Source organism: Elaeis guineensis, chromosome 9 (genome assembly GCF_000442705.2).
Source record: "Elaeis guineensis isolate ETL-2024a chromosome 9, EG11, whole genome shotgun sequence".
Lineage (NCBI taxonomy): Eukaryota > Viridiplantae > Streptophyta > Magnoliopsida > Arecales > Arecaceae > Elaeis > Elaeis guineensis.
The window spans coordinates 7,966,723-7,994,173 of record NC_026001.2 but is presented as its reverse complement, the minus strand read 5'-3'; the positions used below and the strand labels follow the sequence as shown (position 1 = coordinate 7,994,173).

The following is a 27,451-nucleotide window of genomic DNA, read 5'->3' as shown; positions in this document are numbered from 1 at the left end:
TCAATAATATAAATTAAATATTAATTTTATTAAAATTGATACAGTACACATAGGCATTAATACAAAACCATAAACCAACATGGGCAAAAATGATGGGTTATTTTAAAAGTTTAAAATGTATATTAAAAGTAAGTATAACTTAAGATTAAAAAAAAAGTCAAGCAGTGATAAATTATCTAAATAAAATACTAGAAACTGAGTAGTTTTGAATTGAATAGTTTTAGCAACAATTCGTAATTCATGGAAAAAAATAGTTACTTATATGATATATAAAATCCCACATTGTTTAGAATAATCGAATATAGAAAATGTCTAATTACTTTTCTTTTAACAATGGAAAAAAGCTGGAGTAAGTTTGATGTCAACATTCGCTCATGCAGTTTTACAAGTATTTTTGCGACCGAGAATATGGAGTTTCAAGGTGTTGGGGTGAGATCACATCTCTCGGAAGCTTGGATTACAGGATTATTTTAAAGTAAACTTCCATGAAATTATTACTGATAACTTGGAATAAAAATATATATTACAATGGTGTTATAAGTTAATGGTTTACCTTAGCGGACAAACTTGTGTTTTGTAGGTCAGAGGTTTGGTCAAGCATCCTTTCGTCACCATGAATACTTTTAGTCCAGAAGGAATATATACCGAGCCAGTGATGATCAAAATCTCGACATAAAAAAATTGCAGAAACAAGATTTGGTTTTTACTAGAAATTTATGTTATCATGAAAAGCGTGTCTCTTTTTTTTTTTTTGGCAAAAAAAAGCTTGTTTCTTTTATTTCTGTGAAGAAGAATTAAATAATTATTTTGATAAAACTCATCCATTTTGATTTCTTTATGAACCTTTTTTTTTGATCAAACTTATCGGCCAAACAACCTCTTGGTATAGGTGAGTTTTATGCTCCAATTTCTTATACGACTAGGTAGAGACTTTACCGAGCACCAACTTCTTATGCGATTGGCTAGAGACTTTACCAACTTAATATAATTGGACCTTTATCTCAACTTTTGTGCATTTTGGAAAACTTTTACAGCAGCTGGTAATACAAATTATTAGATCAAAGCAATGATTGATTGCAATGCATTGTAGCTTGAACAAGTGCTTTCTCCCATAAAGATGTCTAAATATGTTCCGCTGTAAATTAAAGCTTGACATGTTTGAGTCAGGTTTACTCTTCCATTTTTATATTATTTTGTATCAAATATTTATCAAGTTTTGTCTCGAATTTTAGATAATATAAGTATTGACATAATTTAGAGTTTTGATTAGATTCATGTTGGTAAAATTTTGCTTGGGCCAGAATGGGCTGGATTTGTGTCCAAAAAATTTATCAATCAAAATCTAAATTATTTATTAAATAAATTAAAAATCTAAATATAAATTTTATCTATTTTTTAAATAGATCAAATTAGAATAAATTGATTAAATATGTTAAATAAATTTTTAACGAATTAAATAGATCAAATATGTTATATTACATGATAAATAAAGTGGTCAAGTAAGTTTAAATGAATTAAATAAGTTTTAAATAAATTAAATAGATCCGATCATGATCTAATCAAATATTAAATGAATCAATATGAATTAAATAGATTAAAATTTTAAAATTTAAATCTGATCTGTTAAATAAATAGATCCCGACACCAATCATATTCCCATCATATTTAAGCCAAGCAGATCGCCTGCGGGTTGATCCAACCTCATTCCTATATCCTGCCCTCTCCATGTCCTACCCAACTACCCCTGCGGCTCCTTTGGCAAAGATTCAGATGCCGATCGGTGATATCCGTCCATCTTGCAGCCCCTCAGCACACCCAAAAAAAAAAACAAAAAAGAGCCAATGGGTCCCCCAGATACAGTGACAACCCAATCAAAACAACAAGACCAAATGGCTCGCTCTGCCCAAAAGCGAAATTCTCCCTCCCTCCCTCCCAGGCGATGCCAAACGTAGGTTACCCAAGCAGAGCTCAACTCTGCTCACCGCCTTGTGAGTGTAATGAAAATGTCACCCCGCTAATTTCAAAGTCCTCCGGTCTCGATAAATAAGGGGCGGGCGGGCGGCTAAGCGGTGATTTTGCGAGGGGTGTCCTTTCCCAGTGTTGGAAAAAAAAGGAAGTGGGAGGAGGGAAGTTAAAAAAAATTAATTGTCCGTTGTTTTGGACTAGGCGGCAGAGATCATGTGACCGACCGGCGACTTCTTTGTCCACCTCGTCCGCCTCCGCCGATCTCCGTCCTCTTCCGAAAACCCTAGAAAAGAGACAGAGGAGAAGAAAAGAGAAGGTCTCCCAGTTCTTGGATCGGTTCAGAAATGTCATCCAAGTCTATGAGATCGAGCATTTCGCCGTTCCGATCGCGGAAGGCTTCCGCCCCGCCGGCTCCCAGGCACGGAGCTCGGCCCATGACCCAATCATCCTCCTCTTCCTCCTCCCGGCCGACAACCCCTTCCTCTCTGCCGGCGGTCCGGCCGACCACTCCGTCTTCTGCAGCAGCTCGGCCGGGGCACCTCTGAAGCCCTCTTCCGTCTCTCCTGTGAGCCCTCCTTCGGCTCACCCGCCGGAGCGGCCCGATTTCGCCAAGTCCAAGGAGAATGTCACCGTTACCGTCCGGTTCCGGCCACTCAGGTACATCTCACCTTCTTTCTTGCTCCCGCTCTCCATGATTTTGCTTCTTGAGCGGTTTGGGTTCGATTCTTTCAATTTGGTGGTTTTAGTGCGCGGGAGATTAACAAGGGGGATGAGATAGCGTGGTATGCTGATGGAGATTATGTTGTTCGGAACGAATATAATCCTTCCATCGCTTATGGTTTCGGTTAGCATTCTTCACTCTTTGACACCATGTACATTTTTGTTCTATCTTTTTGCACATGATTGTTTCCTCTATATTCTTGTGGTGAAAAAGTGGTAGGATCTTGGAAATATGTAATGATTTATGTGAGTGATCTCAGTGCGGAAGCCTCTTGTGAACGAAAATCTGTAGTTTCGAGGGTTTTGTATAGGTAAACTCAGTTAGTGGTAGTTGTCTACTGGTCAAGAATGCAAGCATAGACCTTGACAGATGTTCAAATTGTCTAGATTAAGTGAAATGATCGTTTAGCCTTTTGTGTCATAAGAGAAAAAGTTCACTTGACTAAATGGCATCATCGCAAGTTAGAATCGAGCAACTTTCTTATCTGAAGTTCTCCTCCTCTAATGGCATTCTTTGCCCATGCATGGCGTAACTCTCAGGATGCTGACCCGCACCAACTGCTTTATGAACAACATAATAATGTTACTAGAAGGTGAATTTTGTGGAAGCTATATATGTCGGGATAGGGTCCAGCCTCATGTGGTTCCCTCCTGACTTGGTTTTTGAACCATACCTCTCCTTTCTGATTTGAGTAGTAGAGCGAGGCATGATGTATTATGGGTTATTAGAAAAGCCCCGAAGGGCTGTCGTGCATGTGGACACACCAGAGAGGGAGACAAAAAGTGAGAAGAGAAGAAAAGAGGAAGGAGGGAGGGAAGGGGGGGAGAGAGAGAGAGAGAGGGAAAAATTCTATCATTGGTTTATCCATTCTTGGTTCCCAATCTCATGATATGGTTTCAAGATTTGGCATGTGGTCTTGCATCTCCTTGCTTGGTACCATATTTGATATCTTTGTACTTCCTCTTAATCCTCTCTGGCATGGTTTTCAGAACCGTCCCAAACTGGATGGTTGGGGGCATGCTGAACCGGACCGATGGGAATCGAGACGGTTTTGCCAGAAAAAATGGCACACGCCAGTGCCGGGGAAGGAAAAGAGGGAAATAGAGGAAGAGAGAGAGAGAGAGAGGAGGAGGGGGAGAGGCCGTCGGAGGCCGGCGGTGGCTCTCTATGGCCGCTGGAGGGCCACGGAAGCTTCAGCGGCTCGGTTCGCCCGATAGGGTTACCACAATGAGCGAGAAAGAGAGAGGGGGGAGGCCGTCGGAGACAGGAGGACGGGACGACGGAGCTGCTGGAGGTCTCCGAGTGGCCGTCGTGGCCATTGGGTGACGGAAGCGGCGTGGACGGAGTCACGGCCACGGAACAGGAGCGACTGTCCCTGTTCACGCATCGGTCTTTTTTTAAAAAAGAAGACGAACAGTGAAGTCGGTACTTGGTTTGTCGGCTTTATTTTTAAATTTTTTTTAAAAAATTTAAAAATAATGAAGTCAGCAGTCGGTTTGCCGGCTTCACTATTTCAATATTTTTTTTTAAAAGCTCAGAAACAGTGAAACCAAGGCTTCACTGTTGTTGGATTTTTTAAAAAAAATTCCTGAAATAGGAGGCTTAAGAAAGTCCCTCGTTTCACGACCGCGAAGTCGGAGGTGGTGTTTACGCCACTCGGCGGCCTCTCCGTCGGACCCCCCTCGGTCCGGTTCTTCCTCGCCTCTCTATCCTCTCTTTTCTCGTGTGGATGACGCAGAGCTGTGGTGGTCATCGCTGCCCTCTGAGGGCCTGCGCAGCCCTCAAGTGGCCACCGGTGGCGTCTCCGCCGCCTCAACCTCCTTTCTTCCCCTCCTCTATCTTTCTCTTCCTCTCTTTTCCTCTCTTTATCTCTTTTCCTCCTCTGCGGTTCGTCCTTTCCTCCTTTCATCGGTTCGTGCCAGTCCGCTCCTGTATGGAGCCGTGCCGGACCGTGCCACCGGTCGGTCGGAATGGCCATTGGTATCGATATTCAAAACCTTGCTCCCTGATGTGTTTGTGTGGGTGATACTATGCACGGGTGGTTAGGATTGAGTGGCTTGAGGGATGATCTATGACCCCTCATTGTTTAGTGGATAGTTCTTGCTGCCATGGTTTTTCTTGGAGGGTCTTCCATGTAAAACTTGTGTGTATTTATTACTTGTTTTTATCCTCTTTCGTTGTTTGACAATCCCATGATATGCATACAAAAGTGCTCTCATTATAGCAGTTTGCACAAGTTCAAAACCATGTCTGCACCTGTCTCCACAGCAAACTGTTCTGCTGGAACTTTGTCGCATCCAACAGATATGGGTGTCTGATGACCTCACAACATATGGAAAAACTTAGCATTTTATAGGAGCTAAGTTATTTATGGTTTGTTGATGTCTTCTTTTGCACATAGAATATTCTCAATGCAAGCCCAAAACTTTTCTTAATTGAGGAGAGCAAGAATGATCGTATCCATGTCTGTACATGCGCTGTATTTGTGTGTGCATGTATACATTTGTATATTTAATAACATATGCCTATTCATATTTGCATATGCATATAATTTTATATGTCTACTTAAGGGTGCACACAGGTTTGGGTCCATCCCAGAGCCTGAATTGAGCCAGTCTTGTTGGGTTCACTTGGTTCGATTTCAATATAGGATTGGTTTTTTTCAGTCCCAATTTCTAGAAACTGAATTGGTTCTATTTGACTGTGGGTTAAGGCTTGGGTTACATGCACACATATATACAGTCATAAATTTAATTTTGTAGTATTATAGTAGTCATGTATTATATAATATATCAATATTTTTTATAGATACTTTGCTCATGATTTTGGTTAACTATTGGTTTCTCAAGTATTAGTTTATTGTATTTGTAATTTATAACATTTTATATTTTATATTTTATATTTATTGATATTTTGGATCTTGTTGTTGAGAGATGTGTTTGAATATGTTATATATTCATGACTAGAAAAATTTGATGTTATATAATGCTTTTGTATAACTCATCTTCTATTATTAATTTATTTTCTCAAATAATTTAGTAATTTATTTGCTCTTTGGAAATTACCCGAACCATCCCGATCTTGATTTGGTTAGGTTGGGCTGGTTCTGACATCAATTGCTTTGGTACTTCAACCATGGTTCCAAAAGCTGTGATCTAGTTGGGACTTAGGATTGGATTTGTTCTAGGTTAGGCTTTAACCTGAAACTACCTAACTGTGCACTCTATGTATGTTTAATGCTTATACATGAAATACACGTGTATGTATATAATTATGGACTAATTAGTTTGGAAAAAGTAGCAATGCTGTCACATAGTCAAGCCAAACGAGGGTCTGTGATGATATGAAAAAATGTCAGAATTTTGTTTATTTTTTTTCCACTAACTCTGAGCATAATGTTTGAGCTTTGCTCAACATTTGGCAATTATCAAATTCCCAGGTGATTAATCTATTTTCCTAGAGTGACTTGCGTTCATCATTTCAAGATGGTGCCTCTCTAGCTTGGCCAAAGCATAGGCCAAGTCAAAAAGCCATGATATAACTTAAGAGAATTTGAAGTGTTTTCTAAGTGGTCTCCTCATGATACTAAAAAGACAGCCACCCACAAATTTACATTTTGCCAAAAATAAGAGGGCCATTGAGTAATTTGCATGATGGAGCAACAGTCAGTGATTGGGTAGAATTCATGTCCAAGTTTTTGAGATGGTGTTCACTTTTTAGGATGCCTTTTCAAAATTGTGGAACTTGTGAAGATTGTTGTTAAAATCATGGTTCTTCATAATGGAAAGTAATTGTTAAGTGGTTGTACTAGGCCAAGTTGGAGAATATTTTGAAGAGGGAATTCTACTCAGGGGTATTAGTTGACTGCATAATGCTGAGTTGTTTGACTCAATTTATGCTTAGGCTCTATTTGGGATTGTTGTTGGTGGTAGAGTTCTTGTTGGTAGAGCTTTTAATAAAAAAGTTATTTGCTGTTTGGTAACTACTTTCCTAAAGTATTGTGGAACATTAACACATGTTTAGTAACTAAACTAAGAAAGTGTTTTTTGTATGAGAAAAATGTCAATAAAGGATATTATATAGTGCTTTCAATTTTTTAACTTTTTGTACCATGAAAAACTGTTGTTATAAATTATCCTTAATTAAAATTATTTATTTTGAATAGTATAATGTTAGAATAGTATAATATTGTAATGTTATAGTATAATATGATAGGAATAGAATAATGTTGTTCTATTAAAATATGATTATTTTTGAAATAATATAATGATAATCATGTAGTATTGCCATAATATTAGTAATATAATATAATATAATATAATAAAATATATCATATTATAATATATATAATATAATATTGTATAGTGTAGTATAATGGTATAATATAATATAACATATCTATTTTTAGTTAATAATTATTATACAATAATAATAATATAATATTTCAATATGAAGTATTACAATTGTTATTACATATTGAAGTATTATTACATGGAATAATTTTATTATAATATATGAATGTGATATTACGGCTTTAGTTTAATATTTTATAATATTATTATATTCTAATATTTTTTTCATATAATATGATAAAGTTTAAAATTCAGGGGTATTTTTGTCACATAAATAGCTTCTCAGTGGGCTTTAGAAAGTGCTTTTGGGGAGCTCCAAATTGGTGTGTTTGCTAATTAGAGGTTTTTAGGTTGTGGGAGGATTAGGAAGTTGTTTCAAGTTTTTTACCAAACACTTGTGTATTGCCCATAAGTGCTTTTTGGGCTTCAGAAAATGCTTTTAACCCTCCAAAAGCAAAATCCCAAACAACACCTTAACCACTCTGAGCCAATGATCTCTTCCTAAATTTGGCCCACTGCCATGATAGGTTGGGTTTGAGTTGGATCCCTTCTCAAATGTGTTTAGGTTGGATTTTAGACTTTTAGTTTCCTAGCTTAGATTCAAAATTGTCAATTAGTAGATGGTAGGTCAAGTTTGGTGTAATCATAGTTGTCAAAGGCTCATGGTACACTAAGATGCCAAGATCTATTGAAGACTAGGGGCAAGGTGCAATGCAGGGCATGTGCCTTGATGAAGTGAGATGCACAAATATCAATAGACATATAAATATAACGAATAAATGATTATAAACATATTTAATGACGATTTTATCAATTTGTGAATACAAATACAAATAAAAGAAGCATTAAGCATGAACTGAATAATTCCTAATACTAAATATGTCAATCTAACAATAAAGGTTTAGAAGAAGAAGAGGAGGAGATGAAAACTTACTGCTCCCTTTCTTTCTCCCCACATTTATTTATTTATTTATTTTTGGGTTGCTTGACTTACTTGGCCCTTACAGTTTACTTAAAAATAAATCTAAATCATCGTTCATGCGTATCACTAAACTTGATTTGTGGATTGCCGAAGAAGAATACCATAGATCTATGTTTCTATATGTATGATGTTAGCTGGAGTGTTGATACAAATTACAATGACCAACTACTTAAATTTTAAATATTATTTATGAAATTGAGTATCCAAAGGTGCCTATGTTAGAAGCTGTGCCCTCTTCCAATGTCTGCAATCTCGGTAGTGGGTACCACATTTGTACGTTACTGATTTGGTATGGTACGATGTCTATATTGAGACAGCTTTCAACCAATTTTCCTCACTTTTTATCAAGATATAGCTCGAAACTGAGTGATGTGGGTTGGTATGGTATAGTACGCACCTCAGCTTTGGGCGGTACTGGGTGGTACAATAAGGTTCAGCTGGGTTTGGGGCAGGATGTTAAGGTGGGTCTGTTTGAGGTCTGTGCCAATCTGAATGGTGTTTTCATGCCAGTTAGGACCCAGTACGAGTCATTATGCACCGAAGCAGGTGGTTTGGAATGTTAGGGCAAACATTGCTGTCTATATTTGCCTTCTTTCCGAGAATATTATTGATTAATGTTATTGATTAATGCTTCTTGGAGTCTTTTTGAATTTCGTACCTGTTCAATCTCCTACATGAGGCATTGCATTCCTTATACCCCTTCTAGAAATCTGTATTTTCCATGAGTCTATTATATCCTATCTCTAGTGATCGCACTCCTCTTAATTAAGTTTTCCCTCTCATTTCTATTTAGAAGAGAAACAACAAAATTGCATATTTCAACTAACTTAAGTCAAGTGGTTCTCAGTCTTTCATTTAAAACCATCCACTTGCATTTTATGTGCCTTGCATATTCTATGTGCTGGCATAGTTACTAGCTTAACACGATGAGAAGTAGAGATGAAGAGCTCTTGACAGAGATTTTTGAGGGTGTTAAAAGTGAGATAAATGGATCATGTGATAACCTAGGGCCTCACTGCAAAAGGGACATTTAGAAGGTTAGTATCTTGCTTAAGTATCCAAGACCTCCCAAACTTACACTTGATGTAGGACTAAAGATGCCCACATTGGGTCCTCATGCACACTGTCCCACCCCCCCAATCTAAGCACTAGCATTCTTGGTAGGTGTAGGGTCCAATCACAAATACCATTTACAGCTTGTTGTCGGCTCTAAAAAGGCTTGTGTAGCAATGTCCTGTAGTCACACATGGGCCGTGGACTACGTCGGTTTTGAGGATATCGGTAACAACCCAGGACTTCGCAGAAAAAGGGCTAGCTAGGAGGTTACTGACAGTGGCCTGGGTTCCATGGCGTTGATTAGGGAGCCAAGACTGCTCTAATGCACGTCCAATGTAGGACTAAATACACATCCGCATGGATCCTTACACCTCATGACCTATATTTGGTGGAAATAAGCTACCTAAGGTGGCAATTAACCCCAAAAGACAACAGAAATGGGGAATGAAGAGGAGGTAAATCTCTAGCCCATGGAGTCCAGTTGAGCCTTCAACAAGTGTGTTTACCATATGAGCATCTTTTGTGAGGAGGAATGCATAAAATTATTAGATGCATGGCCCACCTAGATATAATGCTTTGTTTTAACTCCGTAAGCTTTTTGATGATCAGAGGGCACCTTGGGATTTTGCTTATGGAGTACCATTGTTTGAAGTGAGATGGATGTGTCATGACCTAGATTTGACCAAAATTGGCTAAGATGGAAGCTAACTCCCACAAGCAACATAAATGTGGAATCAAGACTTTAAATCTTCTTCCAGCGGAAGAATATGATCTAAAATTCTAAATGATCCTTGCACAAATCTGGTTCAAGCAGAGAACATTAAAAAAAACTGATAGTTGCATGCAAAAGATGGCTTGAGTGAAGAATGCAGAAATAATTGATCAGTTGCATGGTACACCTAACCAAAGTATTCTGTTTCAAACTCCCATTTTCACAGGCTTTCTGATGATTAGAGGATACGGCTTGTATTCTCCTTTGTGGAATACTCCATGGTATCTAAGCGATCAGGCTTTCGACAATTTAGTGACTGCTAACAATTCATCATTATATCCTGACAGCATGTCAAAATGGTCTAGTTGTAGAAGTGCGATGATGTTTAGATTGTTGTGGAAATTCAGTCAGAAAATGTGGTATCCTTAGAGCTTATGTTATTGTCTTTTGAGACTGTCTTTGGGACCTGACGTCATGAAACTTGTGGGGCTACCATTGAAGTGCACCAATTTTTTGATGAAGTTTTTTGCCATAGTTTTAGTTACAAGCTCACATTAAATAAGCATGGAAGTTTGCCACCATTACATGCATATCTAAGCTCCCTTTGTATAATTAATTTGCATTCACACAAATCATAGATCCTATCAATGCCCGAGGTAACCATGTATCTTATAATATTTATATACAAATAATGACAAACATGCTATCTATCTTTTGTGAAGACAGACTGGATGATGGACAGAGTCTCATTATCAGTGTGCATAAGTATAGGAATTGATAGTGAGGTCCTCTTGGCTAGTACATCTTATACGTGGTTTCAGCATCTTTCTTTTGAATTCTGTCATGCTTAATCTTTTTCATTTTTTTCTACTCTAGTTTGATCATCTACTTTTTAATTATTTTTTTCCTTAATTTGTGTTCTTTAATTATATGCAATAAATTTTATATTGATACTGAAACATGATTTATATGAATAGCTAAACTAAACATGGTCATGCCTTCTAAATTTCATCGTTATTCTGATGAAATCGCCTTAGCTTAGTAGGAGCTATCTTAACTATGCTGAGTTAGAATTATTGTATTTTGCCAACATTTCATTATTGATTTTCTAGGTGCTTTGCATTTCATTTCAGCTTTGTATGTAGCGGTCTAACAAGTTATCAAGAAATGATGGTAGTTAAAATCTCTAGAGGTGATGATTAGAAAGTCTAAAATTTTGTCAAGTCTTCCTTATTTATACTCAATAGTAGAATAGTCTTTCAAATGCATTATGTTTTGTAGATCCAAACTTCTGCCAGCTATTGATAAAAATGGGAATTTTTGTTATTGTCTGTACTTGCCAATAAAGAAATATGGATTCTGAATTTAATTGGTCTAAAGTTTTCTTGCTTAGGTTTTAGAAAATATAAATAAGAATGCACTACAGTCGTGTCTTGTCATCTCTTATGTTTAAACCATTGCTCAGTTAACTCTTAGTACTTGTAGCTGTAGTTCCATATGTTAACCGGCCAATTGATCCAGATTTTTTTTTTTTTTAAAGCGGTGACAGAGAATGAGTCAATATTGTTTACCAGACCATAAAGACAGACAATTGTTGGGATAACAAATAACAAAGGATAAATAAGTAGATAACTAAACAGGAGGGGATTCAAACGTGTAACTCGAGCAACCCTAAGCTCTGATTACATGCAACAAAATCAGCTGAATAGTAGCAGCAGTGATGATAAAAATAGAGAGAAAGAGAAGACAGCAGCAATATAAAGCAGAGAAGAAAAGAAAAAAGAAGGATGACAAGATGGTGTGGTTGGAGAGAAAGAGATGTCATATGGTCTATCTTCGGACCTGTGTGACATCGATCTTTTAATTAAGAGAGGCAGCCAGTTAAGCAATAGAAACGAATAGAAATGCCCCTGATTTTTGGCTATAGGCTTGATTAGAGCTTGACTAATGACCTGGTTAAATAAAACATTATATCTATTCAATCCTTCAACGGCAGCGAATCTTCCTATGGTCATATCAGCTCAGATTGGCATATTTCTCAATATTCCAACATCATATACATGCGTCCTTTTATTTTTTTTTATCAGAGAACAGTTCTCTGGCCTGCATTTGCACCAATATGGGTAGCAAAAGGTTGAAATGATATCGCACTATCCTTTTCTTCTGCAGATAGAGTGTTCGGGCCAGCAACTACAACTCGCCATGTCTATGATATTGCTGCTCAGCATGTTGTAGGTGGTGCCATGGAAGGAATCAATGGTATCTTCTTCTAGTTTAAATTGATACATTTATGAATCTAACAAACCTTTTAATAGTGCCTCATGTATGTGCCAGACCTGAAAATTTTTATTTTTGAGCATCATGTCATAGTGTAGTAATACATTGTGGACCATGCTGCAGGAATATCTCTAACATGTAAATGTTGTAACTAAATGACCATGACTATATTGAGTATAAATAATTTTTAAATGTTTATTTCTAATACTTATGCCTAAAAGTGGTTCATATTTTAAGCCATTGTTGTGACAGACTCATCATTGGACCCGTACATGTACCATCAAGTAGATTGTAATGCATCACTAGCTTTTTGCTGCTAATGCTGCGAAGAGTTGGGAAGGGACACTTACCATGTCCATATGGGCTTTAAATAGATCCAAAATTGTTTGAAGCAGTTTATTGTTTGCGGTGACAGCAATCTCCAACGGGGGTGGCAAAATTTTGTATAAGCGACAGGAAACCAGTGATGGTGGAAACCTTGCATGGAAACTGAGTTTGGAAAAAATTGTCTAACTCTAAAATTTAGTTGATTCCAAATTTGTAAAGTTCATCTGCTTGGGTCAATACTAAGGGATCTGAATCAGGTTTGGCCTGGGTCCATACATCCAAGAAATCCAGGTCCTAATATAGGACTTAAAATGGGCTCAAAACTGGGCTATGAGTAGGTCTGTAAGACAGGACATTTCAGGTCCCTATTATATAGAAACTTTAAAACTGGACCCAGCCTTGGTCTAGTCCAAGTAAAACCAGGCCAGCTGGGAATTGCTTTGGTTTTTACTGTATGCAAAATTCATTAGAGTTAAAATTAGATCATATTGGTTGGGTCCAGGTTGACCGAATTAAAGTGGGCATGGCTTCAGAGTTCAGATGTATAATGTGGCTGAATATCCGACATCTGCCCTGGACTCATTCCTGCACTCCCCTCCCAACAATAAAATGTCTACTCTCTATGGGTGCATTGGGGGATTTTCTTTTGTCCTTGGTTGTGGGAAGTTAGGTTGCCTAGCATCTAGTTGGTTAGACATTATTTCATTCCTTTTTGTTCTCATATATCAATGATGGTACCAGTTAAAAGGGGGGAAATTGGGTAACATAAGGCCACTCTTTTGGGATCTTTGCTTTCATTTCATTCCTTGTAAGAGTTCTATTTTTAATTGTTTTGATATAATAATTTGACCATTACTTTCTCAAATGGTTTTAACAACAATCTCCTAGTTCATTAATGGGATTTTTGATAAAGAAAGAAATGAAAGATAGGCTTCATTCTCATTTCTCTTTTTTTATTTTGTTTCTCCCATATTTTTCTTTTGCTTTTTTTGTCATTCTTCTTCTTCCTTCTTGATTTCTGTATCACCGTTAAATTTATTTTGAATCAATTATGAAAATTAATCTTTGTAGTAAAGCAGTAGAATCCTCTTATTTGGGACTTGATCTCATATTTGTACTTTCGAAATGAACAGAGCTCCCATTAGTGAAGGTGATTATATGTCCTAGTATCTTCACATAACTTTTCTTTCCTTTTCTTTTTTTTTAATAGATGGTGGGATCGCCAATCAGTGGTCTTGATCTATGGTCTCTATGCTTTTTTCATTGCTTCTTGTGTTGGTGAAAAAAAGATAGTACTTTTATTTTCTAGGATTGCTCAAAATCAAAATCTCAGATTTTCTATTCATATTGGATGATGTGTATTTCAATTTTGTAGATCGAACGAAGGATAAATCAATGTTTGTGTTGCAAGAATTTTATTTTCCACAAAACTATATATAAATTTGTGCAGTCTACATGGCTAAATACTTTGGTTTCCATACTCACTAATTCTTTGTTTTGGATGTCATTCTTACACATTCACATACTAGCTACACAGGCAAGTACCATTATAGAACTTCTGATGTAGGAATAGGTTTTTTTTACCCTTTGTTGCTGTAATATGTTATTTTCCTTTTCACAAAGTGTTCACTAGTCTTATGGTTGATCATGCTTTTAAATCTACAGGAACAGTTTTTGCCTATGGTGTTACTAGTAGTGGAAAGACCCATACCATGCATGTAAGTCTTTGCTTCATTGACAATGTAATTTTTTTTGTCTTTGCATGTACTTTGTTCTGTGTGCCTTCTTTGAAATTTTGAACTAATATGTTCATATATATATATGTATGTATGTATACATACATACATACATACATACATACATACATACATATATATATATATATATATATATATATATATATATATATATATATATATATATATATATATATATATATATATATATATGTATGTATATGTATGTATGTATGTATGTATGTTTGTATATATATATATGTATGTATGTATGTTGTATATGTATGTATGTATGTATGCCTTGTAATTATAAAGCAAAGATTCTTTGTCGGTTTCTATAAAAAGCTGCAAACGCATCTTTCAATTAAAAAAAAGAAACTCTTGCTGGTGAGGATTCAATTAATGGTCCATACTGGCCAAACCAAACTGTTGAAGGGCAGGCAGTCTGGGTACCCCTCATTACCCAGTTCAAATTATTCAGAAAGAGATATGCAAAGTGCTTTATCGGTGAAGACACCAAGATGGTGTTCAAGACAGAGGAAGCATCTTGGAGTCCTGACTCTAGGAGAATTTATTAAATTACTAATATTTCATGCAAAGAATTGAGGTGAAATCATTAGGTACAGTTCAAGCAGGTGAAAACTGTGGTTGGGGAATAAATTCATATGTTTTCATTAGCACTGGTATGTCATTGAGTTTCTATTATCAGGTACTTGTTTTTCCAAGCTGGACCTGTGCTTGGATGGTTGTTCACCTGTTTGCATTCCATGATGAAGGAGATGGTTCTGTGGTTGTGATCAAAATTGAGTATACATATTTGTTTCTTCTAACTTTGGTTCTTTTTGCATACCCTTATGTTTTTACATAAATTGTTCCTTCACTTGTGCCCTTTGTAGTGCTTTATCACTAAACACCCCTTGAAACCAAAAGCAATGCCTTCTTCTATAACTGAGTAATTAATGCTTATGAGTTGTGCCTAGATATGTTATTCTTTTTCCTTTCTAAATCCTGTTACTTGTAGTTTTAACATAGAATTTAGGTTGGATTTTCTTTACCTGTTATTCTGTACATTTTTGCAATTATTGTCTGCCTTAGCCACTTATATTCTCTATTCAGCATAATATAGTTTATTTGCTTTTAATGCAACTCATTAGCTATCTAGCTGAATGTTAGTTTCACATGTATTATTGATGTTTGGATTCTTGTTATGGTTCTAACCTTTTTCTTATATATGTCAGTAATTTGATTTTGGCTAGAGAACATTTAGGTCATTTGGTACCCCTGGTCTATAAGTTGAATAACCTCTGCATATTTTTCTAATATTTTCAGCTGACTTTTCATCAGTTTTTGTGCTAGTATTTACAGGACTGGTAATGCTGCTTACTTTTATCATTTTGCTTTACTTGAAATTAGTCTAGCTTATGGTAGCACTTTGCTGCATTTGGCTTTGTTACAGGGTGAGCAGAAATCTCCTGGGATTATTCCATTGGCTGTGAAAGATGTATTTAGCATTATTCAAGAGGTAACTGATGTTGATCTAAATAGCAGCTGAAAGTTTCACTTCCGCTTGTTCAGTAAAACTTACTCTGTTTCTCTGTTTGTTTCAGACACCAGGGCGAGAATTTCTTCTACGTGTTTCATACCTTGAAATATATAATGAGGTAGCACATTCTTAGATCCTGAATGAAGTTTTGTTTTATGAAATTTGTGAATATCACTTGAATTGCAAATGCCAATTCTTTTTCAAATTAGAGATATGGACCTCTCCTCAATTTGTCTATCATTTTTCACAGAACTCTCAAAAACTATTATTCCTTTTTTAACCTTTTCAGTATGTGTTAGAGGAAGAGTTGTAACATGCCTTTCGAAGATAATTTTTTTTAACCTTTTGGAGATACATTGTTCTTGACTCTGTTCCTTCACTTAAGAACCTCTCTGAATTCATTTAGACATTGTGTCTATGTGAATTAGAAAAGCATCCCTTTTCGCTTTTCAGGTAAGTTCAGGGAAAATGAGTTCTGTTCTTATAAAGTTTGCATACAATTGATTACCACCACTAAACATCCCAACACATGCCAATTCTTGACTAAAAGCCTTTATGAGACAAGGAAGAAGTTTGCTTATACCAGATTACAATGTAGTGGAATAGACCATAATAGGTACCTTGCTGCTTGATGCTATCACTCTTCTTGCCTGGTCCAATGCTCACTTCTGAGATGGGCTCATTGGTTAAAGTCCAATTTTCTTATTCACAACAAGTGCACTCACTTGTGTGTTCAACCGTATCCTTATTTTAAAAATGTAGTTTTATTGAAACTATGCATTAGCTCATTTTTTGTGCTCTTGCACAGACCATGCTCCAGCTTTACCACTCTTGACTGGTGCAATGTGATGGTGACACACTTGGGCTGTATGTCCTCTTTGGGTCCCATCATGCAGCTCTTTGTCGGAAAAATTCCAATTCCACATAACATTGGCACTGTTTTACATTTCTTTTTGTCATATAAAGGTGAAAACCGTACCTTTTCAGATCCTTTAGCTTGACATGGTAATATATAATAATAAAACCAGAAGAAACTGTTCTCCCTTTCATAAGTAGAAATGCTACATTGAGAAGGTACTGTATATTTTTCTATATATATATATATATATATATATATATATATATATGTAGTAAATAATTAGATCACATCGTTCTAAAATTTTGTTTAGGATATTTGCAGGGCGTAGTGTGAATCATATCCATAGTTGCACATTGTTCAGCATGCTCTCTTTCTTTTCCTCATGTTTTTATTTCTTTTCTTTTTTTAGGTTATAAATGACCTTCTTGATCCAACAGGACAGAACCTTAGAATAAGAGAAGATTCACAGGTACCAATCTTAACCTATGGTTATATGCAATGCTTTTAGGTTATGTTGCATCGGCATTTATTAATCTGTTCAGAACATATAAGATGAAGTGGAACTTAATCAAATGATATGACTAAAGTTTTCACTAGTCCTTAGTTGCAATCACGTATATAGTTTGATATTCAGAATAAAGGGTTTATTACAGATCTAGAATTTTTGGGAGAGTATATGAACCTTTCTAGTATATAAATCGATACTGTGTTATAAAATTAAGAGATTATACATAAATAAATGCTTCCCAAGGCGTTACGTGCAAAATCCTTTTATTATTGGATATTAAACAATGAAGGTGAAGCATTCAGAAGCTATTGGGGGCTACATACAACGACCAGCTTGTACTCATTAATATATGACATTTTTTTTATTTTAGGATATGCCAGCCCTAGTAGATCATGTCTTACTGGAGCTTAATTTCTTAAGAGTTCTTTTTTTTTTTTAAAAAAAACCATTGGATTTTCCAAATATGGTGTTAAAATCTTCATAATGAAGGGTGTCTTTATAAATCCAAAGTTAGTGGACCTGCATTTTTTTATTAGTTAATATTTATCTATACTATATTATAGAATAAGAGTTTTGAATTGGTGGAATATTTCACAATGATCCAGTCTGTCAACTTTTTTCTCCAATTTACCATTAATTTTTATTTTAAAAACTTTATAAAAAAGAATATCTTAGGTGGCATGAATATGTAATATTACAAAAATGCCCTTTTCCTTCCCTTATTTTTTTCTATGCTTGCTAGAAGTCAGCCTTTACTTTTTACTCCAGGCTGACCCATCTTCTTGGTGACTATACAAGCTAATTAATGTATGCTTGACTATAAAATAAAAGTCTTGATTCCCTCGAACTTGTGGAACACTCACATAGATTCCATCTGTCTACTTTTGTTTCCTGTTTGTCATTAATTTTTGATTCGAATATGTAATAAATAGCAAAGGCATGTCCTTTTCTCGTCTATCTTGTGTTGCATGCTGAAGGGGTGCATTTGCTTTTCATCGCAAGTGAACTCATCTTGGTGACTACAAAATCCAATTAAGGCAATTATTTTTTTTAAATATTCTCTCTCTATTATATCTTTCATCCAGCTCATTAATAAAGCTAATATGGCAAGTGTATGATCATCCTTGTAAGATTTCAGTGCTCTCCTAAACGCTAGCTTTTTATTTTTACTTTATTTTTGCAAATTATATCTGTTGAATTCATTATCTATTTATTATGACTAGTTATTTTTATATTTTGTTTATCCCTTTTGTCAAACATGCATTTTACATCCCTTTTTAATAGTAAACATTAAATTAAGAGATCATTGATTTTACATGGTTCAAAGTTTGTTAGGGAGATCAAAAAGTCATTTTCTATCAGTTATAACATTGCTAATATATGTCAGAGTTCAAATATTTTAACTCTTAAGCTTATAAAGTGGTTTCTATTACTTATGTGGACTGACAATATTTAACATAGATGCTATCCTCATGGATGGTTGCATTGTATATTGGAAAAATAGTCAACTCAGACACATTATTTTGTTTTATAACTATCACCCTACTTGATATTTTAAATTGAACCTTGATATCATATTGTAGGTCAACAGTGTTGTGGCATTTAAGAAAGTTTCTTTATAAATGTAATGCAATATCTGTAAAATCGTAATCCTCTGAAGGTTTTATGTAGTTAAGACATTTCAGACAGGTAAATCATTGTCATAAAGTTATGATAATGACAATTCATAGGGCATTCTTTTAATGGACGCTCCTACCCTTCTTTTCTGGCCCTGTCTTACCTGAAACATCCACTAAAGATCTCCCATAATTGTGTTTATGTTTCCTTGGTTTATCTTGACTAACTTGTTTCCTCTTGACTTCTTAAATGCCTGGATTGCCTTATTACATTTAATAGTTGCATTCCTCTTGAAAAGTTAGTTTCACTGAATGCTGATGGCATTCCACTTAACAAACAATGATGGCCAGTTCATTGTTATTTGTTATACATCCACTGGCGCTAATGCTAGCTAATCAACAGTGACCGTCACTTGTATTAATAACATGACATGCATTTAACTGGAGAGCATACTAGCTGTTGCATATTTTCAAAATAAAATGAAATAAAATTTTACTTAAAACAAAAACAAATAATTACTGTAGTGGTTGTTTGCCTGGCTTCTTGGTTTTTGAAAAATTCAAATAAAAATTGTTGAAATTGTTGAAATTCAAATTCTAACATATTTCTAATGTAACTTTGTGAAAGGTTGTGTTCATCTGATGTATTTGTGAAGGGAAATGTCTGTGGGAGAGACACATTTTTGGAGAAACATGTGTTTTTGTGTCTCTTCAAAGAAGGATGTTTTATTCTGAAAAGACACATACGAGCAAGGTTTGCGGAACCAATACCGATGGTCGGATCGGCTGGCTGACAGTACGGTTCGGCACGTCTCCATTCCGTTCGAATCGAGGCGAACCGATGAAAGAAAACGGAGCTGAACCGGAGAAGAAAAAGAGAGAGAAATAGAGAGAGAGAGGGAGGGGGGGTCCGCCGGAGGGGCCATCGGAGGGCCTCCAGCGGGCCGCCGTGGCCCACAGGCGGCATTTACGGCCCCTGTGGCTCCACGGCGTGAAACAGGGGCGATCCGCCCCTGTTTTCGTATTTTTTTTTAAAAAATATTTTTTAAAATAAAACCGGCACTGGGTTTGCCGGCATCACTTAAGTGAAGCCGGCAAACCCCATGCCGGCTTCATTTAAATTTTTTTTTTAAAAAAAAGGAAATAGGGGCGTATCGCCCCTGTTTCACGCCGCGGAGCCGTGGGAGGTGTTTACGCCGCCCGACGGCTACGACGGCCCGTTGAAGGCCCTCCGACGGCCCCTCCGGCAGACCTCCCTCCCTCTTTTTCTTCCTCTCTTTTCCTCATTTTTCTCTTTTCTTCTTCGGCACCGGCATATGCCGTTTTCCATGTCGGAACCGTCTCGGTTCCCCGTTGGGACTGTTCGACACGCCCCGTACCGGGCGGTTCGGCCCGGTGCGGCATTCCTTGCATACGAGTCTATAAAAGTAAGTCTAACACAGCGGAAAGGATCAACTTGATAATCGATGAATCTGATAATTCTGTAGATGTTGGTGAATGCTCATTGGTTTGACTTCATGCAAAATGTGATCAAACATTGGGCTTTATTGTGTAATAGGATCTTATCATGCATTCCCCTTGCATACTTGATTGGTAGGGGAGAACAAAGCCTTAAGGAAAGTGGCAGGGTTGCATGTCTTGAAGCCTTTTCTTATGAAGATTTTCAATTTTTTCTCCTGTTTGCTCCAACAATCTTAAGGTTTTATTTTGTTATACAAAAAATAGTGTTTGCAACACCTAGAGAGATGGCTATAGACTTTGTCAAATTAGAATTTTGATGGATGAAATTTTTTAAGATGGCTAAAAAGATGCACTTTCTCTTTACAACTCTTAAAAGTTGTCTATATTCTCGGTACACTAAGGCCAGAAGAGAATGATAATGAAACTATGTTAGAAACTTGAACCCGATTGAAGTGGGGTAATGATGACTGCATATGCAGAGGACATATTCTGAATTGAATTCCATATGTCTTTGATAGCTGCCTGAACACTGCTATTGCAAAAGAGTTATGGAAGAAACTTGAGGGAATTATATATCAGAGGATGCAATTGATAAGAAGTTTCTTGTTAGTAGATTTAATAAGTCTAAGATGGTTGATGATAGATCCGTTATGGAAAGGAGATAGTGTATTCTAAATAGTTATAAACTACATAATGTGCTTATGATTGAATCCACAATTATGTCCTCTATTATTAATAAATTTTCCCTATACAAAGATTTTAAAAGGAGTTTGAAATATAAGAAAGGGGATATCTCTCTCGATGACTTAGTCGACTGTCTCTGCATTGAGGACGAATATCATACACAAGATGAAAACAAGGAGCAACATGCTTATTTTTCCGAAGGCCTTGTGGTTGAGGAACGTTAATTAAACAAGCCCATAAAGAAGAGAGCCAATCAATTTACCACAACTTAGAGGGATTAAAGGAAGAAGAAAGGTGCATGCTTTCATTGTGGAAAACATGAACGTCATAAGGTAGAATGCTATCTTCTCAGGCAAAAAAGGTGCACCTGTAGCTAAGGAAAACTTTGTTGTAATGATATCAGCAATTAATTTTTTTGAAGATGATAGCATTTGGTGGATTGATTCTGGCGCAATTGAACTTGTGAGCAAGGACGAGTCTGTCAAGAAGTATGAACCAGTAGAAGATGGAAATATCCTCTACATAGGGAACTCTTCCATTGCACAAGCCAAGGGGAAAGGAATTGTGGAACTTGAATTCACTTCTGGAAAAATATTTAATCTTAATGCTACGTATTATGTACCCGAAGTTAGGAAAATCTTTTGTCTGGTAGCATTCTTAATAAGTTTGGATTCAAATTAGTATTTGAGGTTGATAAATTTATTATGTTTTTATTGTGCTTATATTGTTGAATCTTCTTATTTATGCATAGTTGTTTAGGTCATGTACATTTTAGATGAATGCATGTCGTGGTTAAATTAGACTTAATTCTATACTTTAACAAAAATGTTGATAAATGTAAAACATGCATGCTTACTAAGATTGCTAGAAATCCTTTCCTAAAATTAAAAGATGTATAAAATTACTCGAACTTGTGCATAGTGATGTGTGTGATATGCATAGTACATCTACCATAAGAGGGAAGAAATACTTTGTAACACTCATAGATGATTATTCTAGTTAGTAGTTATTGTTATATTTATTTCTCACATTTAAAAAAAATGAAGTATTAGGAAAATTAAAAAATTACAAGTCTGAAGTAGAATTGCATAGTGAGATATTTATCAAATATCTAAGATCTGATAGATGTAGTGAATACTATGATCCTGATTATTTTGAATCATCAGATTTTTTCATAAAACATCTACACCTTACCACAACATCCACGACAAAATGTGGTGGTAGAACGGAAAATTAGGGTGTTCACAGAAATGGTTGATGCAATGCTTTCTAATTCTGAATTAGGATAAGGTTTTTGGGAGAAGCTTTGTTTATAGCTTGCCATCTATTAAATAGAGTTCCTAATAAAAGGAGCCCTACAACCCCTTATGAACTATGGAAGAAAAGGAATCTTAACCTAAACTACTTAAGAGTTTGGGCATGTGGAGCTATTGAAGGGCTTCTGAACCCAAAAAGAGAAAGTTGGGTGAAAGAGGAACTGAATGCATACCAAAAAAAAAAAAAGGCATATAGGGTCAGGATAATAGAACCTAATGAGCTCAGTTGTAGTCAATATTGTAATTAAGCCAAGAGATGCCATATTTGATAAAAGAAGTTTGATTCAATTCCTAGACCTAAAGAATGTTTTAGAACAAAATCATCTTCAAGAAAACAAACAATTAGAGAATAAATAAGAAAGAAGAAAACCTTGAGCCTAGAAAAATTAAAAGAGTTAGAAAGGCAAGAACCTTTGGATCAAATTTCTTTATGTTCCTATTAGGAGGGACCCTAGGTAAGCATATACCATATCGTTTTAATATAAAAGCAGATCCTACAACTTACGAAGTGGCAATAAAAACTCAAGATTCTGTCTTTGAAAAGAAGCTATTAATGATGAAATGGACTCTATTATGGGTGATAATACATGGAAATTAGGTGACCTCCCACTAGGTTACAAGCCAATAGATTGTAAATAGATTTTCAAGAAGAAAACAAAAGTTGATCATTGATTAGTTTAAAGCTAGATTATTGGCTAAAGGCTTTATGCAACAGCAAATAATTGATTATTTTGGTACATATGCGCTAGTTTGTAGGATTGCAACTATTAGATTGCTAATTGCACTTGCATCAAATTATAAGTTGCTTATTCACCAAATGGATATGAAAACAATATGCTTAAATGGTGGATTACATGAAGAAATATAAATGGAACAACTCGAGTGGTTTGTAGTTCCTGGACAAGAACATAAATTATGTAAGCTTGTTAAGTCTTTATGTGGATTAAGACAAGCTCCTGAGGTTGACATCAAAAATTTGGTTAAATTATGCTTGTTAATGTTTGTTATAAAATAAAGGAATCAAATAAATATGTATATAGTAAATTTAGTAATGAAAAAGGTGTTATTATTTGTTTGTATGTGGATGATATGCTGATTTTTGGTACTGATTTATAACAGGTTGAGAATACTAAAAAGTTTTCATCTTGTAATTTCGCTGCGAAGGATATGGGTGTAGCTGATATTATATTGGGAATAAGAATTTTTAGAGATAATAATAGTTTAATTTTATCTCAGACTCTTAGTCTCACCTCATAGAAAAGTATTAAAGAAATTTAATTATTTAGATTGTGCTTCTACATCTACACCTTTTGGTGTTAATCTTAAATTAGTATCAAATATTAGTAAGCCTGTTGCACAACTAGAATTCGCAAAGGTTATTGGGTGCTTAATGTATGCCATGACTTATATTAGACCTCACATGGCTTGTGCAATTGGAAAGTTAGTAAATATACAAATAATCTAAGTAATTAGTAAATATACAAGTAATCTAAGTAATTTATATTGGGATACTGTATATATAGTTTTAAAATATTTAAAGAAAACTATGAACTATGGTATTAATTACAATGGATATCCTTTTGTTTTAGGACATATAAATGCCAGTTAAAATTACTAATGAAGAAGATCATACTTCAATGAGCGAATGGATCTTCATGCTTGGTTGGGGTGCAATTTTTTTTGGGATCCAAGAAACAAACATATATACCAGACTCCACCATGGTAGCTGAGTTTATTGCTTTAGTTTCAGCAAGTAAAATACTATAATCGCTGAGAGATCTATTATATGAGATTCCATTATGGCCTAAACCATTATCACCTATATCAATATATTATGATAGTGAGGCCACACTATCAGGAGGATATAATGAAGTATATAGTGAAAAGTTTAGACATGTTGGACTAAGATATAAATGGAGTGATAACTATTGACTTTGTAAGGTCAAATCAAAACTTGACAGATCTATTAACATAGAGACTTGCTAGAGATTAGGTGTTCAAAATATCAAAGGGGATGAGACTCAAGCCTATATTTCAAAATCACCAATGATGGAATCTCAACTCAAAACTTGATACAATATTAAGTCTTGAGTTTAATGAGACAGTACATCATAAGAGTGCTTGCAAGCACTATAATCTAATTTCAATTCCATCCCAATGTGGAAATGCTTGGTATTCATCATGCATAAAAGGGAAAGATGAGCTAAATGCTCTTAATATACTGATAGTAGAAATATTTTGAAGTGATTTAATTATGGGTATACTTTTGATAGAGTCTACCTATATGCTTTTGAAGTGAGGCCATTTCGTAGAGTTAAGGGCTTGGCTCTTCAAGCACTCATGAAAAGATACAAACATAGGGTAATAAAAGTGTTGGCTTATATTGGACATTCATCGGTGCAAGGTTCGTGGACTCGGTGCCGGAACCGTGCCGACTGTGGTATGGTATCGGTTTGCACCGTATCGTTCTGACAATAAAAAAAAAATCCTATCCAACGGCAAAAAAAAAAATTGAGTCAAATCGGTACCATACCGTATCGGACCAAACCGTTCGGTATCAGTCGGTTCGGGCCGATACCATATCGAACCGAACGGTACGGACCGTTCAGGTCATTTTTCGAAAATCCGACGTAAACTGGACCGGTTATCCATCGGTACGGTATGATATGGGGTGTACCGATCAATTCGTGCCGATACGGAATACCATGGGTGCCAGTATATTAAGAGTGAAGATATGTTCATCTTGTCAAAATAGAATTGCTAGTTCAAATACCAGTCTATCATGTCATTCTAACTAGCTTTAACTTATCCTCACCGAGTGAAGATTTAAATTGCAAGATATTTTCATTATGTATAAGATTCTAGAATTGTCATTGATTTGATAAAATTAACTTATTTTTAAAATGGTGGGGGATTGTTGCATGTTTTCAAAATATAAGGAAATTAAATTTTACTTAAAACCAAAACAAATAATTGTTGTAGTGGTTGGTTGCCTGGTTTCTTGATTTTTGAAAAATTCAAATAAAATTTGTTTAAATTTTGAAACTCAAATTCTAAGGTATTTCTAATGTATCTTTGTGAAGGCTTTGTTTCCATCTAATGTTTTTGTGAAGAGAAACATCCGTTGGGATGTGTTTGTTGGAAAGACGTGTATCTCTAAAGAAACACATTTTTGAGTCTCTTTAGAAAAGGATGTGTCTATGCTGAAAAGATACATACCAGTCTATAAAAGCAAGTCTAGCACAATAAAAAGGATCAACTTGATAATCAGATTCACCTGATAATTCTGTAGATCTTGGTGAATTCTCATTGGTGCAAAACATGATCAAACATTGGGTTCATTGGGTCCTAAAGGGCTTATCGCAAATTCCCCTTGCACACCTGATCAGTGGGAGCGAATAAATCCATAAGGTGGTAGGGCTACATGCCTTGAAGCCTTTCTTTAGGAATATTTTCAATTTTTTCTTCCATTTGCTTCAACACTAGCTTATATGCATCATGAGTATTGGATCCAAGGTTTGCCATACCGTGCCGAACCGGCCGGTACACCCCATCTCGTACCGGACCGCAGGGAACCGGTACGATTCGGTCGGTAAAATCGGTACACCGGCGGTACCGACAAATAAAGAACGGAAAGTGAGAAAGAGAGAGGGGAGGGAAGAGAGGGAGGTGGGAGCCGTCGGAGGCCGGTGGTGGCCGGCTGCGGCCGTCGGAGGGCTTTCGAGCCCTGTATCGCCCGATAGGACTTTCAGGAGAGCAAAAAAGAGAGAGAGAGCGCTCGGAGGGGGGGTGGAGAACCTATCGGACAGATGGTGTCTCCGTTGCGAGGCTCTCGGTGGCCGGCGAGCCGACGCCGACGGCCTGAGGGCGGTCGAGCGGACGGAGCTCCTTCACGGCTCCGCCCCCTTCTTCTTTTTCGAAACAGACGTTGTCTGTTTCGATTTTTACTTTTTTTTTGTTTTAAACTTATGAAGTCGGCAACTGGGTTGCCGACTTAAGAATTTTTTAAAAAAAAAAAACAAAAATCGTGAAGCCGGCAAATCGTTTGCCGACTTCACTTAAAACCATGTTTTTAAAAAAATTTGCGAAACAGGGGCATCGCGATGCCCCTGTTTCACGCCTGCGGCACTGCGCGCGTGGACAACGCCCTCCGACGGCCACGGCGGCCAGTCGGAGGCCATCTGGCGGCTCCGCCGGCTCCTTCCCTCCCTCTTTTTTTTTTCTTCCTCTTTCTCTCTCTCTATTTCTCTCAATTTCTCACTTTCTTCTTCCGGTTCGGGTTGTCGGTTCGGTATGGTATGAAACCATACCGAACCGTACCGCCGGCCGGCTGAAACGGCCGGCGGTACCGGTTCAACAAATCTTGATTGGATCATTTTCTTATGTGCTGTACACTTGGGCATGGTGCTTTTTTTGGGTATATGTTGTATATGCAAATAATCTAATGGTCACGAATGGTGAGCTAACATGCATTTATGATCTGATGGTCATGATTGGATCATGTGTGGTTGGACCTCATTTGTCGTTGTTGTTCTGGAATTATGGTGGTGAGACAGAGAAATGATAGTTTCAACTAGTCTTGGTCATCGGTCAAGATGGCCTAAGTCCAAGCCAGGCCCTGAGACAATATCAAATATCAATATAGAAACTATTGGCATGAGCCAGTCTTTTATGGCCTCGGACCTATTTTGCTGAGCCAAGCAATACCTGATTATGGAAACTCAGGTTTGGGTTGGCCTTAAAGCCTAGCTATTGGGCATTATCATACGAGGGAGATGGATATTGTACAAGATTGCCTTTCAGAGGAAGGCTGTCAGATCCATGGAGGAACACCTAGCATACCAGATTCTGGCTGGCTGCTGATTTTAGCCCTGATTGGAAATACTAGTAGAAGGGGAAAGGGCACTCACAAGCATAGAGATGTCTTTAACACAATCTTGAGCAGTCATCATGTGTCAATCATTAAGTATAATTTTACTTGAGTAGGTTATATCATTTTTTAACTCTTTCTTCATGTTCATTTTATTGTTTCAACAAAAGGTTCATGAATTATTAACTGCAAGTAGTTCATATATTACGCAGGGTACTTATGTGGAGGGAATCAAGGAAGAGGTGGTTCTTTCTCCTGCTCATGCACTTTCATTAATAGCATCTGGTGAAGGTAACTCGCCCAGACACACTGAATTGAGAATATTAGGTTTTAGATTTGCTAGATGAGTCCTATGCAATGACCATAATTAGGAAGCCTCGCCTCCCTTTTTTTATATTTCTCTGTTTGGCTTCTGTTTCCCTCAATTGCAGCATCCTTGTCTTTTATATGCAAGCATGGCAACAAT

At 36.4% G+C, this 27,451-nt stretch overlaps 1 protein-coding gene across 1 annotated transcript in view; it reads left to right on the top strand.

The window, feature by feature from the left end:
- The first annotated feature begins 2,141 nt into the window (after positions 1-2,141).
- LOC105051817 (kinesin-like protein KIN-7E, chloroplastic) overlaps positions 2,142-27,451 on the top strand; it is a 48,712-nt gene continuing 23,402 nt past the window's right edge. Inside the window, 9 exon segments of the mRNA XM_010932429.4 lie at positions 2,142-2,505; positions 2,508-2,622; positions 2,712-2,809; positions 11,958-12,047; positions 14,058-14,110; positions 15,585-15,650; positions 15,736-15,789; positions 16,940-16,999; positions 27,198-27,276. Of these exon segments, the coding sequence (XP_010930731.2) occupies positions 2,310-2,505; positions 2,508-2,622; positions 2,712-2,809; positions 11,958-12,047; positions 14,058-14,110; positions 15,585-15,650; positions 15,736-15,789; positions 16,940-16,999; positions 27,198-27,276 (811 nt within the window). The 5' untranslated portion in view covers positions 2,142-2,309.